Here is an 18,413-nt window from a genome sequence, read left to right as displayed (position 1 = left end):
ATTGGTTCTCCACCCTGGACTAGAAGAAGGCAATCGAATCTAGCTCTGCTCATGTCTTTAACAATTGTCCTGATTCTTCCAAGCCTCCTAACCATAAAAGAATCTACAATGCAGTCTATAGCTTCTTTGGAAGGGCAAACCATTATTTCCATTTTGGGTATGTGAGAAGTGATTTAAATCCAGTTCCTCCATTTCCAAATACCCTATCCATGGGACAAGGGTGGCGCTGTAGTCTAAACCACTGAGCCTCTTGGGCTTGCCAATCAGAAGGTTGGTGGTTCGAATCCCCGCAACAGGGTGAGCTCCCGTCGCCCAGTCCCACCTCCTGCCAACCCAGCGGTTGGAAAGCATGCCAGTGCAAGTAGATACAGGTACTGCTTTTTATTACTTTTTTTATTCTGTCATGGTGTTCTGCTGCACCAGAAGTGGTTCAGTCATGCTGGCCACATGACCCGGAAAGCTGTCTGTGGACAAACGCCAGCTCCCTTGACCTGAAAGCAAGATGAGCGCCGCAAGCCCATAGTCGCCTTTGACTGGACTTAACCACCCAGGGGTCCTTTTTTGACCTTTTACTCTATCCGTCCACAGGGTCACATGAATGACCCTCATCCCATGCATTCCCCTCAGATGGAATAAACCACAAATTAATTTTAGAGAATCCAAGTTTGTGTGTTTGTTTCGTTACAATCCATTAAGGGATAAAGTTGTTACTAAAAACCTAGATTTCACCCATTTTCATAACCAGGACTATCGACTGCACTTCAGTATCATACCACTCACACAGACACCAAAAGGAATAAACTTCGGGGGGCGGGGAGTGAATGCCAAGTTGGTGGAAACCACAGGAAGGCAGAGTGTTTTTGTGCTTGAATCCTGTTTGCGGGTTTCCCACAGGCATCTGATTGGCCACTATGGGAACAGGATGTTGGACTAGATGGCCATTGGCCCAATCCAGCGGGCTCTTCCTATGTACTTAAGACCACAAGCATATAAAAAGCACTTTACTTTTTCTTCAGGATATCCAATATCTGTCTCATTTTGTTTAAAACATAATCATATACATATGCTTGATTCTAGGTGGTGTGTTTTCTAGCCAAATGCTCTTGCGCGTGTTTTTCACTTAATGCGGTTCAAACTAATACGCTATTTCTCCTGTTTTGAGCATTATTGCAGAAGATACCGTGTTATAATAATAATAATAATAATAATAATAATAATTTATTATTTATACCCCGCCCATCTGGCTGGGTTTCCCCAGCCACTCTGGGCGGCTTCCAAAAGAATATTAAAATACAATGATACATCAAACATTAAAAGCTTCCCTAAACAGGGCTGCCTTCAGATGTCTTCTAAAAGTCTGGTAGTTGTTGTTCTCTTTGACATCTGGTGGGAGGGTGTTCCACAGGGAGGGCGCCACTACCGAGAAGGCCCTCTGCCTGGTTCCCTGTAACTTGGCTTCTCGTAGTGAGGGAACCACCAGAAGGCCCTCGGTGCTAGACCTCAGTGTCCGGGTAGAACGATGGAGGTGGAGACGCTCCTTCAGGGCTGTTCTGCTAACACTTGCCTAAGAGTTCACCCTGTGCTAGAATAGGCAAGTTCTCACACTTCTGTCTGTGCAAGGGAATGTGCAAGTGGAAGAACATATTTCAGCTAGGCTCTACTTGCGCAAGCAGCCCATCCATGAGTGGGAGATGCCTTCAACATCTGAAAGGGCACTTCTGGAACCAACCTATTACCTTTAATTCTCATCTGTTATAGACTGAGGCACAGGACCAATGACTTCATTTATTAAAGTTTAGTGCAACTCAAGGAGGCAAGATGTTCACAAGTGCTTCTCTCCAACAGCAAAGCACAGCTTTTCAACAGAGAATGTAGGGCAATAGAAGGCATGGAAATTCCATGAAGGATCAGGTGTAATGAAGAAGAGGAGGGGGGGGAGCAGAAGAAGAAGAAGAAGAAGAAGAAGAAGAAGAAGAAGAAGAAGAAGAAGAAGAAGCCACCCTATATGTACTCGCTGGAGATCAAAACCACTTCATATGCCTCATGCAGTCAGACTATCAGTATTTTCTATACTGACTCACAGCAGTTCCAGCATTTCAGACAGGAGTAGGAAGAATGGTGAATAACAAGATCTGACTTAACAATGTAGAATTGTTTAATCAGCTGAATGACTAATTTGGGATAAAGCGTTAAGGAGGAAAATGGAAAACAGATGAAGCAGATAAATACTTACAGACAACCAAAAGGTGCAGTTCACAAAATTTCCATTTTACAATGCCAGACCACTACAAAAAAAAACTGCCTCTTGATCACTTTAAGTGTGTGTGTATGTATGTGTGTGTGTGTGTGTGTTTTATAGCAAACACAGAAAACAGCAAATATTGTTTACCCAGCGTGAAAAAACACTGCAGTAATTCAGCAGAGATGGAGTGAAAAACACGGCTACCTTTGCTTTTCCATGCCTTGGAGAGTAGCAGAAAACCCCCTGGGTGGCATGTACAACAAAGGGAAGGTAAGCTGAAGAGGGACTCTGCATTTTGAGGATAACATCCCACCCCCAATATGGTACCCCCAACCAGTAGATAATACTACCCAGCTTGGCTTCAATTGATTCTTTCACCTAGTGCACCATCCAAAACTGTAGTGGACGCTACAGTATACATACTGCCAGTGTATTCGTGTCATTCTGCATCTAGTCTACTAAACCATGGAAGAGGCATGTCAGCTAAGGTGCAGGTGTGCCCAATGGCTCTCTTGCTCCTGCCAAGATGTGGCCTCAACACCTACAGCATTTGCTGCTTCTGCCACTCATTTTATAAGGGAATCTCAGAGATCTTCTGCTGCCCTGGTTCCTAAGGTTCCCTTCTCCCAACCACTTGAAAATTGCTGAGCATCTTGGTGGAGCACTTAACTATTTTTCTGCCTGTTGCAGCAACAATAGTAACGTGCTGTGTCAGATGCTGTATGATTTTTTTATTGTATTTGTATTGCTTCTTTTATTTCTTATATATTGCATTTCATTGTACTCCATGGAATTCAAACACCAATAAAATAAAATAGATAAAATGAGCAACTAAAATCAGTCTATTGAATGCAATGGATGTGCTGTCTCCCATCTTCAACTACAAATCCACAGACAGTGAACCACCTCAATGAAGCTCACAGACCACTGGTGGCCCATGAACCAAAGCGTGGCACACCCTACTCTACTGAGACTTCCACATTCACTTCAATAGTAGTAGAACTTCCATTCTGAACGTAAGGAGAAAGCTGTGGCATATGAATAGCTCCATTTGCACATTGGTGCTACTGAGCACATCTGTCTTGTTCATGAGGATGTTTGAAGGTGAGGGGTTTTCTTGAGCATATAATATTGAAGGAATTAGATCTGTTAAACAAGATCTGCATAGATCTTTCACTCAGAATGGGAAACTTATATTTCATATTCAGCTGCAAGTAATCAGAGAAACCCTATACTAATAATAGGATTACTCTCAGTGCATATATTATTATTTTTGCAGCACCTGCTGCACAGAAAATGAGATTTTACCCTATGGTACATGCACAGCCCCCAGTGTGTTTCTTTCTGGTTTAAACTGTAGGGTGGATTAGAGCGAATCAACGGAATTACCTGTAGCCTTTGTTAGGCATAGGCTTGCATTTACCTGGATACAAATCCGCTTACCTCCAGGTAAGTAACATGCTGATGGCTATACTAAGTTAAGTACTGGTAACCTGACCTTTGAGTAAATGCAGAAACCACAGCCCACATTTCCCAGCATGAGGCAAGCTGACAGATGGCTTCTACTTTGCCACCAGCAATTAATACAATGAAGGGCACAGATCACCTTAGTTCTGAGCAGGCAACTCATCAGTTCCTTCCCGGTACAGAAACCAAGAATAAACTATGAGGTACACCCAAGCCATAACTGGGGAAGATTCTTCAGGTGCTTGACTGGTGGGTGAGACTCTCAGCTGGCTCACAAGGAAGGCAGATTAGTGATCCAGCCCACCCACCAGATCCCCACCCCTTGTGTAGAACTTTGATTCATTTTTACCATTCTTGCTGTTCCAGAAGAAACTAATTTACAGCACCCTCTGGCCAGCAGCCCTGTGGCTGGCTGGAAACCAAACTTACTGCAAATCTCAAATTCATCTGTGCCTGCTCTGCGCACCACCCTGCATCATGTAGCATTGCATTCTGGGCATTCAGGGTTTGCTTTCAATCAGCTGCATGGTGCAAAACAGTGGCCATCTGCCTGCAGCTTCTAATTGGTTGACTTGCTTGTTCTGGCAATTTATTTAACATTTCTGATACACAGCTCTTTAACTACAGGTAACTAAAGCATGTGTGAAGTATGCATTTGTTAGTAGTCAACAGCAGCAGGTAGAATGAAGTAGATCATTCAAATGGACTGGTTTACTTCTAACCATTTAAAGGTATAATTTTCCAGATTTCTAGGCTCTTTCAATTAGTAATCACCTGCAGAAGAGCAAACCTGCACTGAGAGTGTTGTTGGGGGGGGGGGAGTTGTGTGTGTGTGTTTGAAAAAATAAGCTATTAAGAGGAAAAATATAGATTAACCATACCCAGATGGCTTCCAACTAATACGATTTGACAGCCAACTCAGACAGCAGGCAGATGGCTAAAAAGGTATGCACAGTTCGTCACCCAAACTCACCTTCAAATCTGGCAGCTGAAGCAACTTAACACTCAGGCAGGTCAATGCTCATTTCCAGTGATCTATTCAGAATGAATTTTTCTCCAACCTGCCTATTTGTCTGATCTATGAACTAAGAATTAAGTACAAAAACTTCAGTCTCTTGAGAAACATGAGTCAGCAGTGCACAAAGCCTTTAATCCAGTTCTGTTATTATGATGCTTTACTGTACTGTTTTTTAGCGTTGCAATTTATTAATGCTTTAATTACTGATTGTATATTTTATACATCACCGGAAGGGCAGCTTATCTTGGTTTACTGGATTTTTGCTGCCTGTTACCTTTACGAACTTATGCTCTGGATTGACTAAGGCCTCTTTTCCTGATGGTAACCACAGCAACACATAGAAAAAGGCTGGACAAAGAATACAGAACAGAAGCTTTTTGTGTTCTTGAATGTTACGAAAATCCTGCTTTACCTCTCTTTCTTATGGCAGACACAACCCAGTAAGATAGTTCCGTTCAGACAACAAGCCAAACTCATGGTTAAGGAAGCTCATCTACATATTAGCATAATCATAGAATCATAGAATCATAGAATCCTAGAGTTGGAAGAGACCACAAGGGCCATCGAGTCCAACCCCCTGCCAAGCAGGAAACACCATCAGAGCACTCCTGACATATGGTTGTCAAGCCTCTGCTTAAAGACCTCCAAAGTAGGAGACTCCACCACACTCCTTGGCAGCAAATTCCACTGGCGAACAGCTCTTACTGTCAGGAAGTTCTTCCTCATGTTTAGGTGGAATCTTCTTTCTTGTAGTTTGGATCCATTGCTCCGTGTCCGCTTCTCTGGAGCAGCAGAAAACAACCTTTCTCCCTCCTCTATGTGACATCCTTTTATATATTTGAACATGGCTATCATATCACCCCTTAACCTCCTCTTCTCCAGGCTAAACATGCCCAGCTCCCTTAGCCGTTCCTCATAAGGCATCGTTTCCAGGCCTTTGACCATTTTGGTTGCCCTCCTCTGGACACGTTCCAGTTTGTCAGTGTCCTTCTTGAACTGTGGTGCCCAGAACTGGACACAGTACTCCAGGTGAGGTCTGACCAGAGCAGAATACAGTGGCACTATTACTTCCCTTGATCTAGATGCTATACTCCTATTGATGCAGCCCAGAATTGCATTGGCTTTTTTAGCTGCTGCGTCACACTGTTGGCTCATGTCAAGTTTGTGGTCAACCAAGACTCCTAGATCCTTTTCACATGTACTGCTCTCAAGCCAGGTGTCACCCATCTTGTATTTGTGCCTCTCATTTTTTTTGCCCAAGTGCAATACTTTACATTTCTCCCTGTTAAAATTCATCTTGTTTGTTTTTGCTCAGTTCTCTAATCTGTCAAGGTCGTTTTGAAGTGTGACCCTGTCCTCTGGGGTGTTAGCCACCCCTCCCAGTTTGGTGTCATCTGCAAATTTGATCAGGATGCCCTTGAGTCCATCATCCAAGTCGTTGATAAAGATGTTGAATAAGACCGGGCCCAAGACAGAACCCTGTGGCACCCCACTAGTCACTCTTCTCCAGGATGAAGAGGAACCATTGATGAGCACTCTTTGGGTTCGGTCAGTCAGCCAGTTACAAATCCACTGAGTGGTAGCATAGTCAAGACCACATTTTACCAGTTTCTTTACAAGAATATCATGGGGCACCTTGTCAAATGCCTTGCTGAAATCAAGGTAGGCTACATCCACTGCGTTCCCTTCATCTACCAGGCTTGTAATTCTGTCAAAAAACGAGATCAGGTTAGTCTGACATGACTTATTTTTCAGAAATCCATGCTGACTATTGGTGATCACAGCATTCCTTTCTAGGTGCGCACAGACTGTTTGCTTAATGATCTGCTCCAGAATCTTCCCTGGTATTGATGTCAGACTGACTGGGCGGTAATTATTTGGGTTCTCTCTTTTCCCCTTTTTGAAAATAGGGACAACATTTGCCCTCCTCCAGTCTGCCGGGACTTCGCCTGTTCTCCAGGAATTCTCAAAGATGACTGCCAGTGGTTCTGAGATCACATCTGCCAGTTCTTTTAATACTCTTGGATGCAGTTCATCTGGCCCTGGAGACTTGAATACATCTAAACTGGCCATGTATTCTTGTACTATCTCCTTAGTTATTCTGGGCTGTGTTTCCTTTGCTGAATCATTTGCTCCAAATTCTTCAGGTCGGGCATTGTTTTCCTTATCGGAGAAGACTGAGGCAAAGAAGGCATTGAGGAGTTCAGCCCTTTCTGTGTCCCCTGTTTGCATTTCACCATCTTCTCCTCTGAGTGACCCCACTGTTTCTTTGCTCTTCCTTTTGCTACGAACATACCCATAGAAGCCTTTTTTGTTGCTTTTAACCTCTCTAGCAAGCCTGAGTTCATTCTGTGCTTTAGCTTTTCTGACTTTGTGTCTACACGTGCTGGCTATTTGTTTGAATTCCTCTTTGGTGGTTTCCCCCCTTTTCCATTTTTTGTACACATCCTTTTTTAATCTTAACTCAGTTAAAAGTTCTTTAGATAGCCACCCTGGGTTCTTTAGGCACCTTCCATGTTTCCCTCTCATTGGTATTGCCTGACGTTGTGCTTTTAGTATCTCCCTCTTAACAAACTCCCAGCCATCATGAACTCCCTTTCCTTTTAGTATTACTGTCCATGGGATCTCACCCAGCACTTCCCTAAGTTTTATGAAGTCGGCTTTCTTAAAGTCAAGAAATTGAGTCCTAGTATGCTTGGCTGCTCCTTTCCACTGTATTGTAAACTTCAGAAGAGCATGATCACTCGCGCCTAATGATCCTTCCACTTCTACCCCACTAACCAGGTCATCAACATTGGTTAGGACCAGATCTAAAATGGCTGTTCCTCTTGTTGCTTCTCCCACTTTCTGGACAATGAAGTTGTCTGCAAGGCCAGTGAGGAATCTGTTTGACCTTATGCTCTTGGCTGAGTTTGACATCCAACAAATATCCGGGTAATTGAAGTCCCCCATTACTACTATCTCCCTTCCTTTTGCATGCTTGGCCATCTGTTCCAGGAAGGCATCATCTATGTCCTCCGTTTGGCTTGGGGATCTATAGTAAACTCCCACAATGAGGTCCCTGTTATTCTTCTCTCCCTTAATTTTGACCCAAATGCTCTCACTTTGGCTTTGATGTTCTAAATCTTGGATCTCTTCACAGGTATACACATCCCTGACATATAACGCCACTCCTCCTCCTTTCTTGTCTGGTCTGTTTCTCTGAAATAGATTGTATCCCCCCATTATTACATTCCAATCGTGGGACTTATCCCACCAGGTTTCAGTGATGCCTATTATGTCATATTTAGTTTGCTGTACCAAGAGCTCAAGCTCATCTTGTTTATTTCCCATGCTTTGCGCATTAGTGTACAGACATTGAAGTCCATTAATCATTCCCCCGTGTCTCTTATTTAAGGATTTTTTCCTCCCACCACTAGGTCTGCGTGCTGTTTGCTCCATTTGGTCTATGACATTTGGATGATCATCTTCATCAATTGATAGGCTCCTACCTTCAGGAGCACTGTCTCCCTCCCCCACATTAGTCAGTTTAAAGCCCTCCTGATGAGGTTTCTGAGATTTTTGGCAAAAACATTTCTCCCAACTGTTGTGAGGTGCAGCCCATCGCTTGCCAGAAGTCCATCTTCAAGAAACTGCAGTCCGTGATCTAAGAATCCAAACCGTTCCTGTTTACACCATCTGCGAAGCCAGCTGTTCACTTCCACTATTTTCCCCTCTCTCCCTGGGCCACGTCGTTCAACTGGGAGGAGAGATGAGATGACAATTTGTGCATTTAGTTGCTTCAATTTCCTGCCGAGAGCCTCGTAGTCTCTTTTGATCTTCTGGAGGCTATTGCTTGCAGTGTCATTGGTTCCCACATGAACCAAGAGGAAGGGGTATTTGTCAGTGGGTTTGATGATTCCTTGCAGTCGTTCAGTTACATCTTGGATCTTAGCCCCGGGGAGACAGCACACTTCCCGAGACATCTTGTCAGGCCCACAAATCACTGCTTCTGTTCCCCTCAGTAGGGAATCCCCTATCACCACTACTCGCCTCCTCTTAGGTTTGGTCGGGGTTCTTCCATGAGCTGTCCGTTCCAAGGTCGCCTGCACATTCCCTGAGGACTGACTTTGCTGCTCGTCTTCATTTACCTGATCGACAGAAATGAGGGAGAGATCCTCAAATGGAGTCTGCTCTTCGTCTTCCATGCTAGGGGAGAGGACCTCAAAGCGATTGTGTAATTCTAAACAATCAGAACGAACCCTGGGCCTCCTACTTCTTTGAGTCACGTTTCTCCATATATCCGGCTCCTGTGTTGGTGAACTAGCCTCCTTCTCTGGGGAGTCCCCTGTCTCCTCCTTGATGGAGACGGTGTGGTCTGTTGCTTCCAAGAAGAGCTCCAGCTCTCTAATTCTTTGGAGCATAGCTACCCTTTCCTCCAGTTTCTGGACTTTGTCTTTTAAGAGGGCAATCAACATGCAATTGCTGCAGGTAAAGCTGCCTGCAACCTTTGGCAAGATGGCAAACATTGCGCAGGAACCGCAGGCGACAGCAGCTGTTCCCTCCCCCTCCATCTTGAGAATGTGTCGTTGGGGGTGGCTACAGCGGTCCTCCATCATAAAAAGTGTGCAGACAGGACAAATAACTCCCCCCACAAAAAAACCTAGGTCTCCCCCAACAAACGTTTGAGACTAGCTCCCCTAAATTTAAAAGATGGATCAAACTGCGCGCGCCGCTAGCTCTGATAAGCTCCTCCCACAGCTAATCACCTTCCTCAACAGAAACCCTGCCCCCTCTGACCTTTGCACAGGGAAAACAGCTAATCAGCCACAAAGAAACACAAGCACACAAGAGAAAACCCTTTTTGCTCCTTCTTCAACTGCTTCCCTGCTAGCTCTGATCACCATAAATAGGAGTTCTCAGTTGGTAAATTATGGTTTATGTTAACTATAGTTTGACTGATGTCTGAACTGGCAGACCAAGGGGATCCACAGCTTACTGATCATGTAGATGCTTTGTATATGGTACCTCAGGTTAAGAACTTAATTCATTCTGGAGGTCCGTTCTTAACCTGAAACTGTTCTTAACCTGAGCCACCACTTTAGCTAATGGGGCATCCCACTGCCGCCGCGCCGCCGGAGCACGATTTCTATTCTCATCCTAAAGCAAAGTTCTTAACCCAAGGTACTATTTCTGGGTTAGTGGAGTCTGTAACCTGAAGCATCTGTAACCTGAAGCGTCTGTAACCTGAGGTACCACTGTACACCAAAGGTACTGGGTTCAATCCCTGGCATTCCTACAAAAAGGCGCAGGTAACAAGGGAAATGTCTCTAACTGAGACGCTGAGGAGCTGCTGCCTGACTAGACAATACTGGGCTAGATAGCTGGACCAATAGTCTGACTCAACAAAAACGCTTTTGTTATTCCTATATACAGACAATGTTCCAACACTGTAGGCCACTGAGTCAAGTGGTTGGAGTGCTGTGTAGACACAGATTGAAAGTAGACAAATGGCATTAAGCATCTATAATTGGAAGCTCATATCATGGTTTGGCATGATGTCCAAATTTAATCATAAAGGAATGGAATATGTACATCAAAATATTAAATCATCTCATACATTTGCAGTAATTGATATACAGTGGTGCCTCTAGTTACGAACTTAATTCGCTCTGGAGGTCCGTTCTTAACCTGAAACTGTTCTTAACTAGAGGTGTGCTTTCACTAATGGGGCCTCTTGCTGCCGCACCGCCGCCAGCACATGATTTCCGTTCTCATCCTGGGGCAAAGTTCTCAACTCGAGGTAACTCTTCCAGGTTAGCGGAGTTTGAAACCTGAAGAGTTTGTAACCTGAGGCGTTTGTAACTCAAGGTACCACTGTATTGATCAATCCCAGCAATTTCTATACAAAAGGTCAAATGCTTTTCCTTCCACCTATCTCAGGAGTCATTGGCCTCTATGTGAAACATTCCTTGAACTGGCTACTTTATGTATTCACTTATTTATTTAAAATAATGTATGCTGTCATTCCAGGGCAGATTGCATAACAATTAAATGATAGAAAACAAAATACTGAAAACTTAAACAGCAATTAAAATAATCACATTTTTAAAGGCCGAAAGCATCAAAAAAAGTTTTACCTGATGGCAAAAGGAAGAGAGCCTCCCTTGGGAAGGAATTCCACAAACAGGGTGCCACCACCAAGAAGGCTCTCCTCCAATCATAACCCACTTAATTTAGACAGAAGGAGCCCTCAAGACAGCTTCTGAAGAATATACCAGTGATCCTAATGCACAGGTAGGCTGTTGTGGAAGCAGCTGCTCTTCAGGTAACTGAGCCCTGAGTCATATGAAGCTTTAACAGCAGGCACCAAAACTCTGAATTGTGTTTGGAAGAAAACCACTCTCCAGTGAAATTCTTTGAACACTGGTGAGATGTGTTCCTAATCACCAGTCTCACTTGGCTACCTGTATTCTGAAGCAACTGCAGTTTCCAGAGAGTCATCAAAGGCATCTATTTATACAGGAAGTCTGGTTTTTGAAAAGGAGATGCCATACTGGAAAATACAGACATTTATACTTACTGCTTAACATTTGATATTAACATACTTAATATTAGTATAACTGTGCTTGAATTCAGGAAAACTGCAAAATGGAGGAAACACACAGATACCAAAGCCATAAGGTTGGTGCAAACCTTGTTTTAATGTGTATTGTTTTATTGTGTATTGTTTTATTATGTTTTTATATATGTTGAAAGTTGCACAGAGTGGCTGGGTCAACCCAGCCAGATGGATGGAGTACAAATAATAAAATTATGATGTTGTTGTTGTTGTTGTTGTTGTTGGTGTTGTTGTTGTTGTTCGGGGATACAAATGAAGTGTCCCATAATTTGCTCCATGCTTAGAGAAAGGACCAAGAGAGAGAGAGAGCACGCAAAATCATTCTTGAGGAATCCTAAACTAGCAGAAAGAAAGGTAGCAGTACACATTTTATGGAGGGTTTTGAGCTGTGATTTGCTCAGTCAGTTAGGTGAGCTATTGGATCATCAGAACAAGTCCCCATCCTGCAAGGTGCTCAGTTACTGGCTCAGGTTCTAGCCAGTATGAATAACTCTCATACACAAAAGTGCTTTGGATTAGTTCCAGAAACCTCTACTGCAAATCCCCCCTGAGCCATTTTAAACCCTAATTGTTCCCAGTATTCTCCATACCTGAAAGTTCCACTCAATCTTACTTAGGTTAAATTCTGTGGTGCTTTTTAACAGAGGCATGAATCCATTAGTGGCTAAGTTCAGACCACGAATAGGATTTCCGTTACTGAACAACTAGTTCTCAAAAGGTCAAAGCCAAAGGCATTAACCTACTCCCATTTACTTTCAGTGGTCTCAATGTGCTATCAATTACTTATGCAGATTGGACAAAAAACTAAGGAAGGCTTTCTTCAAAAGGATGTGGTTTCAGAATGTTCCAAAATAAACGATTTCAATCTCACAATCTGTCTTTACTCATGTCAACCCTTTCATGTGTGCATTGATTTTGCTTTATTACACACCATATAAAAATGCCATGTGCAGTTTAGAAATTAAAATGGATTAATTCTTCCTGTAATAAAGAGTAAGACAAAATCACATTCACAGTCAAATTGGGATTTAAAAAAAGAAAACACACAATCCAATGTTATTTTACTGCTGCATTTGTCAAAACCTGTGACAGAATAGGTCTTCTACACCAAATGTTTGCTTTGCTAAGCAGAGCCAATGATACCAGCCACTATGACTGAGGTAAACCATGATGGGCCACAAATAATACCTCATATTCAGAATGTTTTACCACTCTAAACACCAAAACCTGTTCTGAAGCAAGCTCTTCTGAAATGATTTCAGAAATCCAAGCTGGAACAAGCAACAAGCTGCATGTTACATGGAAGCAGTCATGACCCACATGCAGGAATTTCCAAGCAAGTTAAATGCTTTACTGGAGAAGATTAGCTTCAAAGATAAACAAAGGAATTACTCAAAATATCTTTGCCATATTCATGGTTGCACTCTTCATATTCTGTGTGTACTTTCACAAGCTCATCTTTAGCATATGTTACGATTTCAGCAGACCAACTGTCTCCTCACAAAACCCAGGGAAAATCCATTTATATGCTGCATAAATGCATAGGGAGAACATGATTTTTCACTTGATGAAGAAACAATGTTCAATAGGACATGGTGGGGGGCGGGTGGGTGAGGAGAGACAGCACCTTGAAGACAGACTTCATCCAACACAGAATTTAACTTGCTTAACCCCACTAAAACTGACAAGATTAAGCACACCTAATTCTGCGTTGGGTTTAGGCCTAAAGTCACACTCCTATGCACACTTAACTGGAAGGAAGGCTTGAAAAATGCAGCAGTAACAGAAGAGTAAGCACTGTAACAAGATTTATTAAAGCCCAGGTTTTCACGGTCTAGGTTCCTCTTCATGAAAGGCATTCTACTGAAATACATTCCATGTCATTTGAAATAGTCAATTAAGGCAGTGTTAAATACTGACATTGTCTTCAGTGGGAGGGTAGTGCGGTTGTTCTCACAAAAAGTGTATATTCCAAAGACATCATTGGATACGAACACTAAGTGTGGAATTCCATGTAGCGATATGGTCCCATCAGAGACCATTTCAGCTTGCCCAGCAAAACCATCAGCCCTCTCCTCCCTCTGCGCAGTGTTCTGGGAGTTATCCTGATCTGTACCAGCAGAATATGATTTTAAATTGTGGGTCTCATGCACCTTGTATCATACCTGTAGATGTATCCACTGTGAACAGGGAAGAGAAGTCGCCTGGCAGCAATTCGTAAGTCACAACTCCATATATTCCAGAATCCTTGTCCGTAGCAACGACACTGATTATTTCTGTTCCTGGCTGCGTATGACTGCTGATGCTTGTCGTGTAAGTCGCTGGGTCGAAGACAGGGTGATTGTCGTTAATGTCTTCTATCTCTATGCGGACGAAAGCTTGAGCACTCAGACCACCCTATTGAATGAATCACAACAAATGCCAAGTCAAATAGTCAGTTATAACAAAGCACGGAAGACATGAATGCAATTAGACCTGTTTCACCTTGCTGGAGTTCAGCCAATCCCAAGATAGCCGAAGGGAAAGTGTACAGACTTAAAGGACCTCTGGGTAGCAATGTAATGTAACTGAACAGTACAAAAATTATACATCTGTTTACTTTAATGTATCTTGTCACTAAAGAAGCCATCATAACCACGTGTTAATTTCAAGTTACTCTGAGTTCTGATCATGCTGTGCTTGCTAGATCAACTGGCCGGGGGCTATTTCAGCTATGTCAAAGGAAGTCCCACATCTCATCTCCAGAGCTTTAGAGGAGAAAAGGGTACCTGGGGACTTGGTGTTGTCAAAGCACTTGGAGTTCTCTGGAAGAACAGAGCCAAAGAAAAGACCAACCCTCTTCCTCAGCTTGAAGCTGGAGCTGAGGCTTGTTTTCACACGGGAAAATTCAAAGGAAGGAAGAATTGAAAATATACATTTTTAAATTATTTCTCTGCATCCCTTTCAGTTTGAAGGTCACTTTGTTACTTTAGGAACATAACAAGTACTATGTATAACTAGGCTTTTATGGGTATGTCCGTAGCAAAAGGAAGAACAAAGGAAGAACAAAGAAACAGTGGGGTCACTCAGAGGAGAAGATGGTGAAATGCAAACAGGGGGCACAGAAAGGGCTGAACTCCTCAATACCGCCTTTGCCTCAGTCTTCTCCGATAAAGAAAACAATGCCTGACCTGAAGAATTTGGAGCAAATGATTCAGCAAAGGAAACACAGCCCAGAATAACTAAGGAGATAGTACAAGAATACTTGGCCAGTTTAGATGTATTCAAGTCTCCAGGGCCAGATGAACTGCATCCAAGAGTATTAAAAGAACTGGCAGATGTGATCTCAGAACCACTGGCAGTCATCTTTGAGAATTCCTGGAGAACAGGCGAAGTCCCGGCAGACTGGAGGAGGGCAAATGTTGTCCCTATTTTCAAAAAGCGGAAAAGAGAGGACCCAAATAATTATTGCCCAGTCAGTCTGACATCAATACCAGGGAAGATTCTGGAGCAGATCATTAAGCAAACAGTCTGTGCGCACCTAGAAAGAAATGCTGTGATCACCAATAGTCAGCATGGATTTCTGAAAAATAAGTCATGTCAGACTAACCTGATCTCGTTTTTTGACAGAATTACAAGCCTGGTAGATGAAGGGAACGCAGTGGATGTAGCCTACCTTGATTTCAGCAAGGCATTCGACAAAGTGCCCCATGATATTCTTGTAAAGAAACTGGTAAAATGTGGTCTTGACTATGCTACCACTCAGTGGATTTGTAACTGGCTGACTGACCGAACCCAAAGGGTGCTCATCAATGGTTCCTCTTCATCCTGGAGAAGAGTGACTAGTGGGGTGCCACAGGGTTCTGTCTTGGGCCCGGTCTTATTCAACATCTTTATCAACGACTTGGATGATGGACTCAAGGGCATCCTGATCAAATTTGCAGATGACACCAAACTGGGAGGGGTGGCTAACACCCCAGAGGACAGGATCACACTTCAAAACGACCTTGACAGATTAGAGAACTGGGCCAAAACAAACAAGATGAACTTTAACAGGGAGAAATGTAAAATATTGCACTTGGGCAAAAAAAATACAAGATACAAATACAAGATGGGGGACACCTGGCTTGAGAGCAGTACATGTGAAAAGGATCTAGGAGTCTTGGTTGACCACAAACTTGACATGAGCCAACAGTGTGACGCAGCAGCTAAAAAAGCCTTATGAGGAACGGCTAAGGGAGCTGGGCATGTTTAGCCTGGAGAAGAGGAGGTTAAGGGGTGATATGATAGCCATGTTCAAATATATAAAAGGATGTCATATAGAGGAGGGAGAAAGGTTGTTTTCTGCTGCTCCAGAGAAGCGGACACGGAGCAATGGATCCAAACTACAAGAAAGAAGATTCCACCTAAACATTAGGAAGAACTTCCTGACAGTAAGAGCTGTTCGCCAGTGGAATTTGCTGCCAAGGAGTGTGGTGGAGTCTCCTACTTTGGAGGTCTTTAAGCAGAGGCTTGACAACCATATGTCAGGAGTGCTCTGATGGTGTTTCCTGCTTGGCAGGGGGTTGGACTCGATGGCCCTTGTGGTCTATTCCAACTCTATGATTCTATGATTCTATTCTATGATTCTATGATTCTAGATAACCAGTAATTTATCATTACTGGTAGATTTAAATTTGTTGAAATGGAATACTCAGGATGAAACGGTGAAATCTGCTATGATTAAATGGGCACAAGATGTTGGACATAACATAATGATGGCTGACTGGGAACAGTTATGGACCACAGGTATGAAGTTTACGGCATGTAATGCCTTAAGAGAGAATATTATGAAAATGATATACAGGTGGTACATGACACCAGTCAAGCTTGCAAAAATTTATCACTTGCCCGATAATAAATGTTGGAAATGTAAAGAAACTGAAGGTACATTCTTTCACCTTTGGTGGACGTGCCCAAGGATTAAGGCTTTCTGGGAGATGATCTATAATGAAATGAAAAAGGTATTTAAATATACCTTTCTGAAGAAACCAGAGGCCTTTCTCCTGGGCATGGTTGGCCAATTGGTGTTAAAGTAGGATAGAACTTTCTTTATGTATGCTACAACAGCAGCAAGAATACTTATTGCAAAGTATTGGAAGACACAAGATCTACCCACCCTGGAAGAATGGCAGATGAAGGTGATGGACTATATGGAACTGGCGGAAATGACTGGCAGAATCCGAGACCAGGGAGAAGAGTCGGTGGAAGAAGACTGGAAGAAATTTAAAGACTATTTACAGAAATACTGCAAAATTAATGAATGTTAGATTGATGTCGGAATGAAGTTAAATGGTTTTAGCAGCAATGTTACAAAGGAGTATGTAAAAATGGATTGTTAATAGGTGAGAATCTAAAGTTATAATATATTAAGATAAAGGATTAAGATAAAAACAAAGAGGGAAAGGATTTGCTGAATTAACTAACTGAACTGGAATACAAAAAAGGGAGGTGTGAGGAGGTCAGGGAAACAAGTAAATGAAAGACAAGACATGGAAAGATTGGTTTGTTTTTAATTGTTTTTATTTTTCTGTATTTTGTATTTTCTTTTTTTTCTTTTTTCTTTTTTTCCTTACTTTTGTAATCTTTTCTGAAACTTTAATAAATATAATTTTTAAAAAATTGTTCAGATAATAATTATAAATTTTATTTACTTTTTTCTTTCTTTGATAGAGTCAGAACTAGTAGCTGCTTTACTGAAAGGATCCTAACATATATATTTTTTCATTTTTACAGTTTATTAGTAGGCAAAGAACAATAAAAACAGAAAAAAATCATTATAGTAAAAAAAACACCATTATATATTCTGAAAATATATATGTCTCCTTCAGTCCTTCACTGCGTCAAACAGACATAAAGCTCTCATCTCCATAAGAAGATCATAGCAAGTACAGCTAGAACCCACATTTATAATGCAGGAACTTGGAGGACACACCAATCAATTTTCCTGCCACATGGGGAATGGACAGAGATTCTCCCACTTGCAGTTCAATATCAATTAACAGTAAGTTTGCAAAGCTAAGCGGCCAGCCACTCATAAAATCAATAAATTATACCATTGCTTATTTGGGAATGTCCCTTACTTCATCTCTGCCATGGACAGTGACAGCCAATCATGTTTTGACTCTGCCACGATCTTGCATCATTCCTGCTTCAAAACTCTTTGATATACACAAAGTGTCGTTTCTCCTACAGATGTCAACTTGGAAGTAAGACTGACTATGTTAAACAGCCTTGCAGGAGTGTTTAGGATTGCTGCCTAACTGCTGTAAGAGACTAGAGTTCTACCATCCTCAGATACACAGTTCTTCTACAACTTGGCATCGGCGTTCTGCTACAACAGCTGAAACTGCTTCTCATTACTCTCAACCATGAACCTCTGCCCTGCTACTCAAGCAGAGGACTTCATACAAAATCTACTGTATAAAGCAACGTCACCCAGAAAATTATACTGGGTCTTTTGTTTATTGTTTGCACATCTTGAGCAGTGATTGCTGTGGAGTTGAAGCATCCATCAACATTATTTCTCAATGAGCCTTTCATTTCTCCCAAGAATAGCTCATATGGCTGTATTGTCTATTTAGGCTGGCACCGAGATTGTCATGCTGCAGTTACAAGACAGCATCATGAAATGCCTGGGAAGAAATAAAGGGAATTTTTTGCGGAGAAGGTCCTGTTGCTCCGCCATGACCTCCCTGCCAATTTGGATACAATAAAGGAACTGGAGGCCCCTCGACTGTCCTCGGGTCCAGTATTGGACCACTTTGACTGGATATCTCCAGCCGATGTGGACAGATTCCTCCAAGCTGGAAAGCCCACCACCTGTCCTCTTGACCCGTGCCCGTCATGGCTGATTAGAGCGTGTCCAGACGAGGTGCGGGGCCCCCTGGGGGATATCATCAATTTGTCCCTTGGCACCGGGATATTCCCAGGGGAACTGAAGGAGGCGGTGGTGCGTCCGCTCTTAAAGAAAACATCATTAGATCCCTCAGATCTATCCAATTACCGCCCGGTCTCGAATCTTCCATTCCTGGGTAAGGTGATTGAGAGAGCGGTTGCTGAACAGC

At 42.6% G+C, this 18,413-nt stretch overlaps 1 protein-coding gene across 1 annotated transcript in view; it reads right to left on the bottom strand.

Annotated features, from left to right (window-relative positions):
- DCHS2 (dachsous cadherin-related 2) overlaps window positions 1-18,413 on the bottom strand; it is a 116,424-nt gene that overhangs the window by 41,258 nt on the left and 56,753 nt on the right. The window contains exon 3 of the mRNA XM_081208299.1: window positions 13,494-13,725. Coding sequence (XP_081064425.1) covers window positions 13,494-13,725 — 232 coding nt within the window. The remainder of the gene's footprint in view (window positions 1-13,493; window positions 13,726-18,413) is intronic.

This window comes from Podarcis bocagei (assembly GCF_964188305.1).
Source record: "Podarcis bocagei genome assembly, chromosome: 9".
In the NCBI taxonomy this organism is placed as follows: Eukaryota; Metazoa; Chordata; class Lepidosauria; order Squamata; family Lacertidae; genus Podarcis; species Podarcis bocagei.
This window is presented reverse-complemented; position numbering and strand designations above follow the sequence as displayed.